This window comes from Hyla sarda, chromosome 9 (genome assembly GCF_029499605.1).
Source record: "Hyla sarda isolate aHylSar1 chromosome 9, aHylSar1.hap1, whole genome shotgun sequence".
Taxonomy (NCBI): Eukaryota; Metazoa; Chordata; class Amphibia; order Anura; family Hylidae; genus Hyla; species Hyla sarda.
In genome coordinates this window covers 22,347,070-22,361,111 of record NC_079197.1, presented here as the reverse complement: position 1 = coordinate 22,361,111, position 14,042 = coordinate 22,347,070, and the positions used below count along the sequence as shown (strand labels likewise).

General features: G+C 48.3%; 1 protein-coding gene across 2 annotated transcripts in view; it reads right to left on the bottom strand.

Annotated features, from left to right (window-relative positions):
* The window catches only part of NUP188 (nucleoporin 188), a 57,518-nt gene that overhangs the window by 35,627 nt on the left and 7,849 nt on the right, over positions 1–14,042 (bottom strand). For both annotated transcript variants that reach the window (XM_056538170.1, XM_056538169.1), the window contains exons 7-17: positions 10,596–10,688; positions 8,467–8,589; positions 7,522–7,733; positions 5,609–5,720; positions 5,329–5,529; positions 5,057–5,146; positions 4,548–4,613; positions 2,797–2,916; positions 2,584–2,710; positions 1,545–1,700; positions 1,339–1,465 (exon numbers count right to left, since the gene is read on the bottom strand). In XM_056538170.1, coding sequence (XP_056394145.1) covers positions 1,339–1,465; positions 1,545–1,700; positions 2,584–2,710; positions 2,797–2,916; positions 4,548–4,613; positions 5,057–5,146; positions 5,329–5,529; positions 5,609–5,720; positions 7,522–7,733; positions 8,467–8,589; positions 10,596–10,688 — 1,427 coding nt within the window. The remainder of the gene's footprint in view (positions 1–1,338; positions 1,466–1,544; positions 1,701–2,583; positions 2,711–2,796; positions 2,917–4,547; positions 4,614–5,056; positions 5,147–5,328; positions 5,530–5,608; positions 5,721–7,521; positions 7,734–8,466; positions 8,590–10,595; positions 10,689–14,042) is intronic.

The window sequence follows — 14,042 nt, the reverse complement described above, 5'->3', positions numbered from 1 at the left end:
GCTGTCGGGGCTCCGTACAGGAGATCGCAGGGGGCCCCAGTGGTCGGACCCCCCGCGATCTGCAACTTATCCCCTATCCTTATGATAGGGGATAAGTTGCTCACCACTGAATCACCACTGGACTACTCCTTTAATGGGGGGGATGTGACATGGAGGGAGAAATGTGACATGGAGGGGGAGAAATGTGACATTGTGGGGAATGTGACATGGGGGGGGGGGGGAGAGTGAAATGTGACATGAGGGGGGAGAATGTGACATGAAGGGGGGGAAAGAAATATGACATGGGGGGGAGAGAGAAATGTGACATGGGGGGGGAGAGAGAAATGTGACATGGGGGGGAGAGAGAAATGTGACATGGGGGGGGAGAGAGAAATGTGACATGGGGGGGAGAGAGAAATGTGACATGGGGGGAGAGAGAAATGTGACATGGGGGAGAGAGAAATGTGACATGGGGGGGAGAGAGAAATGTGACATGGGGGGGAGAGAGAAATGTGACATGGGGGGAGAGAGAAATGTGACATGGGGGGGAAGAAATATGACATGGAGGGAGAAATGTGACATGGAGGGGGAGAAATGTGACATTGTGGGGAATGTGACATGGGGGGGGGGGGGGAGAGAGAAATGTGACATGAGGGGGAGAGGAAATATGACATGGAGGGGGGAGAATGTGACATGAAGGGGGGGGAAAGAAATATGACATGGGGGGGGAGAGAAATGTGACATGGGGGAGAGAAATGTGACATGGGGGGGAGAGAGAAATGTGACATGGGGGGGAGAGAGAAATGTGACATGGGGGGGGAGAGAGAAATGTGACATGGGGGGGAGAGAGAAATGTGACATGGGGGGGAGAGAGAAATGTGACATGGGGGGGAGAGAAATGTGACATGGGGGGGGAGAGAGAAATGTGACATGGGGGGGGAGAGAGAAATGTGACATGGGGGGGAGAGAGAAATGTGACATGGGGGGGGAGAGAGAAATGTGACATGGGGGGGGAGAGAGAAATGTGACATGGGGGGGAAGAAATATGACATGGAGGGGGGAGAATGTGACATGAAGGGAGGGGAGAAATGCAGAATGAAGGGGGAGGGAAATGTGACATGGAGGGGGGGGGGATGACGTGACATTGGGGAATTGACATGGAAAGGATTAATTTGAAAAGGGAGGTGTGAACATGAAATAGGGGACAGACGTGAAATGGGGAGAATGGACATGAAATTGGGGGATTTCCCAGTTTATTATATGTCAATCGCATATCGAAATTGCACATTTTCCCTCAAATCAAAGAGTCCTAAAATATATTCATTTGCGCAGCAGCTTCACCCTATCCAGACCTCCTACCTCTGAAGCAGCATGTAAATCCGAGAGGTGATGGGCAGAAGATAGTCCGCGATAGACAGGTCTGTGTTAATAACTTTGTGCACAAGGTCAATGATGGGCTTCACTCTGTGACAATGCAGAATCACATCTGGGGAGAAGATGAGGGGCTGTGAGCTTTCCCCTATACAGTCACTGACACACAATGACAGAGAGAACGTGTTTCTCACCTGCTGTGGACACAACATGAAGCAGCATCTCAATCTCGCAGGTGAAGAGGGTCCAGCTGCTATACGAGTATTCCCAGCGCACTAAGAATCCACGTTCATCAGACATCACTTGCCCAATTGTCCCCTGTGGTATACGCAGGTTGGTCTGACCCAGTCCTAACACACAAGTAAAAGGAGAGGATGACTAATCCACTACATAAAAGAGTGTAAAGCAAATCTTAAAGGGGTACTCCGCCCCTAGACATCTTATCCCCTATCCAAAAGGATAGGGGATAAGATGTCTGATCGCGGGGGTCCCGCTGCTGTGGACCCCAGCGATCTCCCTGTTGCACCCAATGTTCTTTTAGAGTGTTGGGTGCAGCGCCGGAGGCTCCTGACATCATAGTCACGCCCTGCTCGTGACTCCACGGCAACGCCCCCTCAATGCAAGTCTACTGGAAGGGGCGTGACGGCCGCCACGCCCCTTCCAATAGACTTGCATTGAGGGGGCGTTACCGTGACATCACCAGGGGGCGTGACCATGACATCACGAACCTCCACCCCGCATCGCCAGTCATCAGGCACAGAGCAAAGTTCGCTCCGTGCACTGGTTGTTTTTTTTTGGGTGCCGCAGCCAAGATCGTGGGGGTCCCCAGAGGCAGGACCTCTGCGATCAGGCGTCTTATCCCCTATCTTTTGGATAGGGGATAAGACGTCTAGGGGCAGAGTACTCCTTTAAGTAAAAATTGCAAAAGTTAAAAAGGAGATCTACGATACACAAGTAAAGAAGACAGACACTTTTTTTTTTAACCTTATGATAACATTTTGATTGCTTACAGCCACCACTAGGGGGAGCGCTGGATACAAATTAGGAGACCTGTATAAATCCATTTGCGCCGACTATCCTGGTGGCGGCTGCACAAGCCAGAATGGATTAATTATGAAGCTCTATACCAGAACAGAGCTGATACCAATACAAATACAACTAGATGTCATAAAATAAAAGATTGATTTGATGACATCAACATAAATATTCTATATAAATCCATTATGTTATTACCTAATGCGTACAACAGTTTAGGGGTCTGTCTCCTCCAGAGCGTCTCATCATCGTGTGACATGACATCGTGAGGCTTGTGCTTATACTGCTCGGTGTAAAATACCATTTTATCTAGGAAGGTATAAGCCTGGAAAAAGGCAAAAGAACACAACTGGAATCCAGTGCAGCAGTGTCAAGTGTCAGAAAATATAGGACACACCGTCGCCTTTTTACCTTCTTGGCCGTGGACTTGTTTGAGACAAGAGCGGTGAACAATTGGAGAAGAGGAGCCAGCTGATAGGGGAACATCGTACACACGCTGTCCAGCAAGATGCCAAGTCCTATGGTGGTATCCTGGAGGAACAAAGGCGAGAAATACAATGTGACAATCATGTTCAAGATTAAATCTATTTGTTTTTTTTTTTGCAGCTTCACTTTAGGACAGAGGTACAATATAAGGAGGCTTTACACTAAGGTTCTTCATGCCATAAGATTTCCTACAATATGCCATTAAAAAGGCAAAGTTAAAATTATCCAAAGATCCCAAGGCATCTCCTATCCTCAGGATTGGGAATAACTAGCTGACCAATGGGACCTCCACCGATCCCAAGAATAGATAATCGTCCCATGAATGAATGGGGAAGCTGTAAAAGGAGAACTGCGGCGGAACACTTTTCACTTTCCCTGTGCCCGGGCTGCAAAAAAATAAATAAATAATAGCGCCTATATCAGCGTCCCGTTGCTCCGGTGCTGTTCTTCTTCCTGCTTCTTGGGCTCAGTGACTCATAGCCAGCCGCAGTGATGTCCCGCCTCGGCCGGTGATAGGCTGAGCGCACTGTCATGTAAGGAGCCTGGGCTGAAGGTAGATGGAGGGGCCTGGGCTACTTACATGACAGTGCGCTCAGCCTATCACCGGCCGAGGCGGGACATCACTGCGGCCGGCGATACACTGAGCGCAGTATGAGTTAGCGAGCCCAAGAAGCAGGAAGAAGAACAGCATCGGGGGAAAGGGACGCAGATATCGGCGCAACGGGGGAACGTAGGAAAGTGAGTAAAAGATTGTTGTTTTTTTTTGCAGCCCGGGCACAGGGAAAGTGTAAAGTGTTGCGTCGCAGTTCTCCTTTAAATAAATCTAGATTAAAAGGAGATATCCAGTGCTGAAAAACTTATCCCCTATCCTGAACGGGGCCCCGGCAGTCCGCGGGAAGGGGACGTGTTGACCACCGCACGAAGCGGCGGCTGACACGCCCCTTCAATACAACTCTATGGCCGAGCCGAAGCGCTCCGGCTCTGTCATAGCGTTGTATTGAGGCGGCGTGTCAGCCGCCGCTTCATGCGGTGGTCGACACTCGCTATCTGGCCAGCGAGCCGGGGCCCCGTACAGGGGATACAGCGGTCGGACCCCCGCAATCTGAAACTTATCCCCTATCCTTAGGATAGGGGATAAGTTTTTCAGCACTGGACTACCCATTTAAGGAAAACCAAGGATCAGCTGGGTATAAATGGGTTGTTCACTCATCCACAGTATAGGGGCAAAGTGTAAGATCATGAGGGGTCTGCCTGCTGCTCTATTCATTGTGCATGGGAGCTGCCACTCCCTTCCCACAGGATACTCGGGACCCCCTGGGATGCACTGATGCTCCATGATGTCAATGGGGATAATGTGGTATTGGTCGGACAATCTCAGTCATGCTAGTCCTCGGTTCCCCCTTGTAGTGGACCCTAAGTGAAACCACTGCCAGGCAAAAAGTCTGCAGATCCCACTAAAACTATAGAGGGTGTGCAGGCTGGACTAATTCCCTTTTTGCCTTGCTTTTTTTTACCATTCTGAAACCAAGTATAATGTTTTTATAGTGTCATACTTCGTATGCTATTTTCCTGCTTGACAAACATGTGACTTTTGACTTTGACACAAAATTATTATAGTGGAGAATGGGTGCCCCCCAACAAAGATGTACTATTTATGCCCAGGTTCCCATACTCACGGTATTCCAGAAGAGATCAGAGAGATTAGGGGCAGTCATCACTTGACAAACTGTATCAATAATATCCTGGGAAGGTAATGACCATTATTTATAAAATGAATCAAGACTTACAAGATTACTACACATCAATATCAGTGTATAGGGGTCTATTTATATTAGGTGTATGAACTGGAAAAATCTAACAAACCTACAATGTAGAAAGCTGCACACCATACAATGGCACATGTTGCTCGGTGACTCCCAAGGCTAATAGAATGCCTCCAGCAGTGTTTTCCAACCAGGGTGCCTCCAGCTGTTGCGAAACTACAACTCCCACAACATGCTGGGAGTTGTAGTTTCGCAACAGCTGGAGGCACCCTGGTTGGAAAACACTGGCCTACAGTGTAGGTTCCTTTGCAGGATGACTTTATATTAAAAAGCATTGTTGAATTTGATTTTCCATACAGCGGATATAAAGGTTATGTCAGTAAACTATAGTAATTCCTGAAATTTATCTTTTTATGTCTTACCTGCTGTTTGCCCAGAGTATGTTCCTCCATGGAAGTCAAAGCGAAACACAGCAGACTGTAGACGCACAGACACGCGGTGCTGGTTGTACACTAACAATATAAAAAGGAAAAATTAAAATACATCGCTTAGAGAAATCCTATTAATTAAACCTCAAAAAGTCACAGACGTATGATGAGTACAACATGCGGGATAACCTGGAATAATCAGGGGTATCCAGGTGATACACTACAGATCCCATATGGGACCCCGTTTGTCTACAATGGTTCCTTACATTATTCTCGCCACTACCAAGGGCTCGTAGCAACGTTGTCAGATACTTGAAGACATGGAGCTGGACGGCTATACTGCCCATTTTGCGGACGGTTGTGGCCGCTTCATCTGGGCTCAGAGTGTGCCGCAGCAGAGCCCAGGCCAGGAGGACAGGAGCGTGGTGAGGGATATCTCCAAAGGTTAACAAGATGTTGTCCATGTCCTGTGGGGTTAATAAAACGCGGTCAATGAACAGCACAAAGGACAAAGCCCATCTTCATGGAAATACGGACGGACTTTACCTTGCAGAACTGTTGTTCGTTAGTAAATGGATGCTCCAGGTCATCCTTCAGAACGTAGTCCTGCAGAGTATCCATGTCGATTCCTTCCATCAGGATGAGAACTTCAAAATATCTTTTATACAAATATTAGAAATGTTTAAATGCATGACCAATCACTGGACGTCTGGTATCTGGTAACAGCCATTAAAGATACATAAAGGAACAATCCTGGCATTAAAGGGGTACTCCCCGGAAAAAAGTTAAACAGATTTGTAAATTACTTCTATTTAAAAATCTTAATCTCTCCAGTACTTATCAGCTGCTGTATGTTGCACAGGAAGTTCTTTTCTTTTTGAATTCCCTTTCTGTCTGGCCACAGTGCTCTCTGCTGACACCTCTGTCCATTTTAGGAACTGTCCAGAGCAGGAGAGGTTTGCTATGGAGATTTGCTCCTGCTCTGGACAGTTCCTGACATGGACAGAGGTGTGAGCAGAGAGCACTGTGGTGAGACAGAAAGGAAATTCAAAATACAAAAGAACTTCCTCTGGAACATACAGCAGCTGATAAGTACTGGAAGGGTTAAGATTATTAAATTGAAGTCATTTACAAATCTGTTTACCTCTATGGCACCAGCTGATTTGAAAAAAATAAAATATATATACTAATAATAATAAATAAATAAATATTATATAATATTTATTATTATAATTTTTTTTTACAGTGGAGTACCCCTTTAAAGGGGTTATCTCAACATCTAACAGAATAGGGGATAACAAGCTGTGTTCAGAAACCCCATAACAAATGAATGTAACTCTGGCTCTGACTATCCATATGGGGGATAACTGACCTCCATTCTCAGCATTGGTAGGGGTCCCAGTGGTCAGACCCCCACCTATCAGCTTGATATTCTCAATCCTGTGGATAGGGGGTAACTTATAATAGAAATACCGCTTTAAAAGGGTTTTTCCCCCCCAACTCATAATCACAGGATGTGTCATAAATGTGGGTCCAATCTCTGGGATCTGGATCTATGTGGAGGACAACGCTGCCACGGAGAAAACATTTCGCCATAAGGTGACAAAGCTGCATCGCAGGGCGAGTTGCAGACCCCGTTCTCCACACACAGGTGCAGGTACCAGAGGTGGTTCCTGCATCTATTAAACATCTATGACCCCTTTAAGAACAATACAGTGTCCCCCCCCCCACCGACCTACGATGGCCCCGACATACGATCATTTCAACATACGATGCTTTTTTATGTCGGGGCCATCGCATAAACGGCTATCCGGCAGCGCAGACTGCTTCAGCTGCCACCGGATAGCCGTTTACGGTGCCCCGTGTGGTCCCGACGATCACTTACCTGTCCTCTGGACTCCGTAGTGTACTCCTCAGGAACCCCTGCATCGCCGGCACTCTCCATCCTCGTCATCACGTCGCCGCGCACGCCGTCCCGTCATCCAATAGGAGCGGAGTGCATAGCGACGTGATGGCTGTGACGGAGAGCGACGTTCCCAGGCAGCAGAGACCTTCCCGGAGAGTCGGGGACACCATGGGGACAGCGATGGAGGGCGACATCCAGGGCAGGGGTGACGGTCCGGAGCGGTGGGGACACGCGAGTATAACCTCCAATACCAGTGGTCATCAACCTGCGGACCTCCAGATGTTGCAAATCTACAACTTCCAGCATGCCCGGACAGCCAACGGCTGTCCGTGCATGCTGGGAGTTGTAGTTTTGCAACATCTGGAGGTCCGCAGGTTGGAGACCACTGTCCTCTACTTTACATTGCACGGATTCCTCAACACACAATGGTTTCAACAAACGATGGTTCATTTGGAACGGATTACCATCGTATGTTGAGGGACCACTGTATAGGGCACATTCCCTTACTTTAGTCACATAATGTAACCACTCAATGTAACCAGGAACCACTCACCCAATTCTGTCTACTAAAGGGTCTAAGCTTTGCTCAACCAAGTGACGATTTTGTTGTCTACGCCCAAATCCTTGCTCTTTGAACAGCCTAGTAAGCGCCAGTAGGTTGGAGGGGGAAATGGCAAAGTAGGCATAATAGAGAAAGATGATCTCCAGCAGCATTGCTTGCTCTCGTAGACACTGCGCAAACCACCGGGACACCTGACGTTCAGTCTAAAAACAGAATAAATCAGTGGAAATTAACCGTGAAATGTTTGTGGATTTTAGACATGCACAATGTTTAGGACTGCAACCTGCACCTCTACTAACTATTCGCTACAATTAAAGGGGTTATCCAGGAAAAAAAAAAAAATTTTATATATCAACTGGCTCCAGAACGTTAAACAGATTTGTTAATTACTTCTATTAAAAAATCTTAATCCTTTCAGTACTTATGAGCTTCTGAAGTTAAGGTTGTTCTTTTCTGTCTAAGTGCTCTCTGATGACACGTGTCTCGGGAAACACCCAGTTTAGAAGCAAATCCCCATAGCAAACCTCTTCTAAACTGGGCGTTTCCCGAGACACGTGTCATCAGAGAGCACTTAGACAGAAAAGAACAACCTTAACTTCAGAAGCTCATAAGTACTGAAAGGATTAAGATTTTTTAATAGAAGTAATATACAAATCTGTTTAACTTTCTGGAGCCAGTTGATATATATAAAAAAGTTTATTCCTGGAATACCCCTTTAACCTCCTTTGTTGCTGCTGCAGCCATCTGGACCCGTTGGCAAACTGAAATTTGTTTCAGCCTACACCAGTGTTGTGCAAAGAGAGTAAGAAACCAGGGAGCAGCCAATAATGTATTGATTCTATTGCTGGATATGAAGATGAACTTGCATTAGGTGATGTGGTTTATGATTTGTGTCAATCATCCATAAGAAGCAAACGACTAAAGACGCTGACTTACCATAAGATTCCCATGCGTTTCCCACGTGGGTGCTTCTTGCTTGCACAGATCTTCAAAGTGCTTGCGATATTTCCCCATCAAGTCCTCCCGCTCCAGCATATCCATGCAGTCATTGAATTCTTTCTATAGGTGACAACACAGAACATCTCCAATAAAGATCTGCTTGCGAGTGTTCAGAGACAACCGTATACAGGTAAAAGTCGAAAAATTACAATATCGTGCAAAAGTTTATAGTACAGGGTGGGCCATTTATATGGATCCACCTTAATAAAATGGGAATGGTTGGTGATATTAACTTACTGTTTGTGACACATTAGTATATGTGAGGGGGGAAACTTCAAGATGGGTGGTGACCATAGCGGCCATTTTGAAGTCGGCCATTTAGAATCCAACTTTTGTTTGTTCAGTAGGAAGAGGGTCATGTGACACATCAAACTTATTGGGAATTTCACAAGAAAAACAAGGATGTGCTTGGTTTTAACGTAACTTTCTTCTTTCATGAGTTATTTACAAGTTTCTGACCACTTATAAAATGTGTTCAATGTGCTGCCCATTGTGTTGGATTGTCAATGCAACCCTCTTCTCCCACTCTTCACACACTGATAGCAACTAGGGATCGACAGATTATCGGTATCGGCCCTAAAAAAAAGATATCGGTCGATCCCTAATAGCAAAACCGCAGGAGAAATGCTAGCACAGGCTTCCAGTATCCGTATACACTGCTATATACTACTATATACACTGCAGGAGAAATGCTAGCACAGGCTTCCAGTATCTGTAGTTTCAGGTGCTGCACATCTCGTATCTTCACAGCATATACAATTGCCTTCAGATGACCCCAAAGATAAAAGTCTAAGGGGGTCAGATCGGGAGACCTTGGGGGCCATTCAACTGGCCCACGACGACCAATCCACTTTCCAGGAAACTGTTCATCTAGGAATGCTCGGACCTGACACCCATAATGTAAGCAAGATGGCGCAAAAACAGTGGAGTATCCCTTTAATATCAATGCAAAATCTGTCTCTTTGTCTGGACCAGTGTTTCCTAACCAGAATGCCTCCAGCTGTTGTGAAATTTCAACTCACAGCATCCTGGGAGTTGTAGTTTTGCAATTGCTGGAAGAACACTGGTTGGGAAACACTGACTTTGCATTTGAATGTCGTCAAGTAATCCCAAGTAAGCAATTGTCACATCTCCCCATTAAAGGGGTAGTCCAGTGCTGAAAAACCTATCCCCTATCCAAAGGATAGGGATAAGTTTCAGATCACGGGGAGTCCGACCGCTGGGGCCCCCGCAATCTCCTGTACGGGGCCACGGCAGCCTGAGGGAAAGGGGCATGTTGACCACCGCACGAAACGGCAGCCGACAGCCCCCTCAATACTGCGCTATGGCAGAGCCGGAGATTGCCGAAGGCAGCGCTCCGACTCTGCCATAGAGTTGTATTGAGGGGGCGTGTCATCCGTCGCTTTGTGCGGTGGTCAACACGCCCTTTCCCGCGGGCTGCCGGGGCCCCATACAGGAGATCGCGGGGGGGGGGGGGGGGGGGGGGGGGCGCCTCAGCGGTCGGACCCCCGCGATCTGAAACTTATACCTATCCTTAGGATAGGGGATATGTTTTTCAGCACTGGATCTCTCTTTTAATGTTGTACCGGGCACAGGGAAAAACCTAATGCCCCAGTCCCGTTCTCCTCCATGCAGTCCGGTGTCTTATGGGACTTACAGGACGTTCCTGCTCAGCCAATCACTGGCCTGAAACATGACACCACTGCGTCCTCTGAAAGGTCCTGGAACAAGCTGGTTGTCGTGAGCACAGAGAAGAGACCAGGACCACAAGGTGGAGAATGGGATCAGTGACAGATCTACGGGGACCGAGGCTAGGTGGGCATCAGTTTTTTTGTTTTTTTTTTATGTAACCCCCGCACCCCTATTATTACTTAGCACAGTGTATCTCAACCAGGATGCTCCAACTGTTGCAAAACTACAGCCAAAGGCTGTCCGGGCATGCTGGGAGTTGTAGTTTTGCAACAGTTGGGGGAACCCTGGTTCGAATACACTCTGTCTGGACGCTCATACTAATAATAAGCTTTTCAGTTAGTTATGTTCTTCGTAGAATTAATGTCCTACTTTACCTTGTACGGATGCTTTTCATCCTGGAAGTAGGTCAGCAGCAGCAGGACGCAGCGTAGCATACAAATCCGCTCTTCATAATAATAGTCAGCTATCTGTAAGGGAGGGAGAAGTAATCGTCACAGAAGATTCTAATATCAATAATCCAAGACCATGCATCCAATACACAGCTCAAATATAAGCCATAACTTATCCAAACCCCCACTAAAAAAGGACAATGACATCAGTAATGGGGAAACTGTATTGATAGAGGAAGTAAAGGTTTTCTCTTTTCTTTTTAGTATGGCGCCTATAGCCCCTGAAGCGGATTTCTGCAATTGCCTCTAGTAGAGAGGAACAGCTCATATCAGCTCTGGCCATAAAGCACCATACTAACTGAAGGACTGGTCTCTGTAGGTCAGGACGGTCCATTAAAGTGGGGTTCCTAGATGTTACATTGATGAATTATTCTTGTGTTAAGCCTTGCATGTGGGATCTATGGAGGTTTAGGGGTCTGACCGAATGAGATCATGGTCAAAGAAAAATGACCCCCACCGCTGAATAAACGGAGCACAAAGAAACTATGTGGTCAGCTTTTCTGTGCTCGTAAGGGCTTATTATGGCCTGAAAACATACTACTACCCCTCCTCTTTCTCGCTGGGTGGCCCTGGTTAACAAGTATGTTCCCATGTATCGTGTCCTGTACATAATTCGCGGATGTCGGCAAAAAGGAGATTTTTTAACACTTACCGTAAAATCTCTTTTTCGAAGGATCCATTGGGGGACACAGACCGTGGGTGTATGCTGCTGTCTCTAGGAGGTATGACACAGTTGGCTCCTCCCAGCAGGATATACCCGCCTTCAGGCTCTAAGGTAATCAGTTTAAGTTCTAGAGCAATAGGAGGAGACCGTCAGGTCAAGAAGACCCAAAAGTGTCCGAGAACCAGAAGAAAAAACATAACTGAACACACCCTCGGACAGAGAACCAAAAGGAAAAATCCCAAAAAGGGCGGGAGCTGTGTCCCCCAATGGATCCTTCGAGAAAGAGATTTTACGGTAAATGTTAAATAATCTCCTTTTCTCTATCGGCTCCATTGGGGGACACAGACCGTGGGACGTACCAAAGCCGTCCCTTGGGTGGGCAGATAAGTAATCAGGCAGACGGCCGATCCACTGCCGCCTGCAACACTTTACGCCCCAGACTGGCATCAGCCGATGCGAAAGTGTGAACTCGGTAAAACCTCAAGAAAGTGTGCAAAGACGACCAGGTAGCCACCTGCAAATCTGCGAGGCCGAGGCTCTATTCTGGAGAGCCCAGGATGTCCCGACAGAACGGGTAGAATGAGCCACAACCTTGAAAGGAGGAATCCTCCCCTTGCAGCGATAGGCTTCCGAAATGGCGGACTGAATCCACCTAGAAATGGTGGCCTTGGAAGCAGGTTGTCCCTTGCGACGACCTTCCATAAGGACAAAAAAGAAATCACACTGAAGAAATGAAGAGAGATGGAAGGATAAGCCCGAACCGCCGGGACTACATCCAGCTTGTGTAGTAAGTGCTCTTCAGGATGAGAGGGAGCAGGACAAAAGGACGGGAGGACAATGTCCTCATTGAGATGAAAAGCCGAGACCACCTTGGGCAAAAAAGAAGGATCTGGCCGGAAAACGACCTTGTCCTGATGGATCACCAGAAACGGAGAACGGCAGGAAAGAGCTGCCAGTTCAGACACCCTCCGGATGGAAGTGATAGCCACAAGAAACGCCACTTTCCAAGAAAGGAGGCGGAGAAACACCTCTCTAAGGGGCTCCAAGGGTGCACCCTGGAGGGAACTCAGAACCAATTTCTAGTCCCAAGGAGGAGAGGAGGACCGATAAGGAGGAACAGAGTGCGCTACTCCTGGAAGGAAGGTCCGGACATGAGAATGAGAAGCCAGAGGCCGCTGGAAAAGAATAGCAAGGCCGAAACCTGACCTTTAAAGGGAACTGAGAGACAACCCCAGTTCCAACCCCGACTGCAAAAAGGAGAGAAGACGGGAACCGAGAAAGTTACCGGAGAGAAGCCTTGAGCCGCACACCAACGAAGATAAGACCTCCAAGAATGGTGGTAAATTCTTTCGGAGGAGGGCTTACGAGCCTTGAGCAAGGTGTGAATGACTGGGAAGAGAACCCGCGGCCCTCAGAACCGCGGTCTCAACCGCCACTCCGTCGAATGTAGAGAATGTAAAATGGGGTGGCAAAGAGGACCCTGAGTGAGTAAGTCCAGCAGAGCATAAGGCGCTGGAGTGTCGTCCAGGAGCCTGACTACGTCGGCGTACCACGACCTTCGGGGCCAATCTGGAGCTACCAGAATGGCGGGAACGTCCTCTGCTTTGATCTTCCTCAGCACCCTGGGAAGGAGCGGAAGAGGAGGGAACAAAGAGGGTAGGGCGAACCCCGCCCAAGAAACCACTAGATTCCTGGGAACCTCTTGTCTGGATGTCTCCCTGCGGATACCAGAATGTCATCAAAGTCAGTGTGAGAGCTGGGGAACGCTCTCGTCTATCTGAAGACTCAATGCAGACGAAGCACCCCTAGCACGTTTGTGATAGCGTGGAGTACCAGGATACGAGAAGCGGCCCTCCCAGGGGTCCTGCAAGAGAAGACCCCTTAAAGGCGGACACCACTTCCCGTGAGGCCTCAGCTACGGAACGGGAGAATTGGGTCAAGTCAGCCATATACCGGGTCAGGGAAGAAACCTGGAGTAGCGGCTGAATAGCCCTAGAGAGGAGACCTGTTCCATGAACTTTCTCCCCTAGACTGCGTCCCGATAGCTGCAGAGAATACCCACTCCCTGCAGTCAGAGATACTGAAGAGGCCAGCCAATAGGATGGGAGGGGCGTGCCAGAAGCAAGGCACACGGTAACCGGCCCCTTCACATAGAAAAATCGCGCCCACTGTGCTGATTGGACGCTGCTTTGCGCCCCTGAGAGCTCCAGCCCAGTGGGCGGAGCTACAGACGGCCGAAGAAGAACCGTCATGGTGCACCCGCTCCATGTCCCGAGCGCCATGTCAAGTCCGCATAGCGCTCGGGGGAATAGGGCGGGCGGCCTAAACGCCGGCAGAGACGGCTGGCAAAAGTAAAAGTAAGCCGGCGCTGAAGCGCTCGGCTCGTAGCAGCGCCGCGGCTGTCAGCTGCGAATAAGGCGCTGAGGGAAAACGATAGTTAGCCGGCGCTAAGAGCGCTGGCCCGAACAGCGCCGCGGCTGACAGCCGCGTATAAGGCACTGGGGTAGTAGAACCAAGCACACACACAACATAGTAAAGTGCCCCAAAACACACGCCCTACATATATGCCCCCTTAGGTGCCACTGCTCCCCCAATAAAAAATGCAGCCCCTGTATAAACCAGCCCCATAAACTGAAGGTGGGCCAAAAACAGGGGGTCTCAGAGGTTGTGAGCTCTGTACCTATGGAGAAAAAGGGAGGGAAAGTACT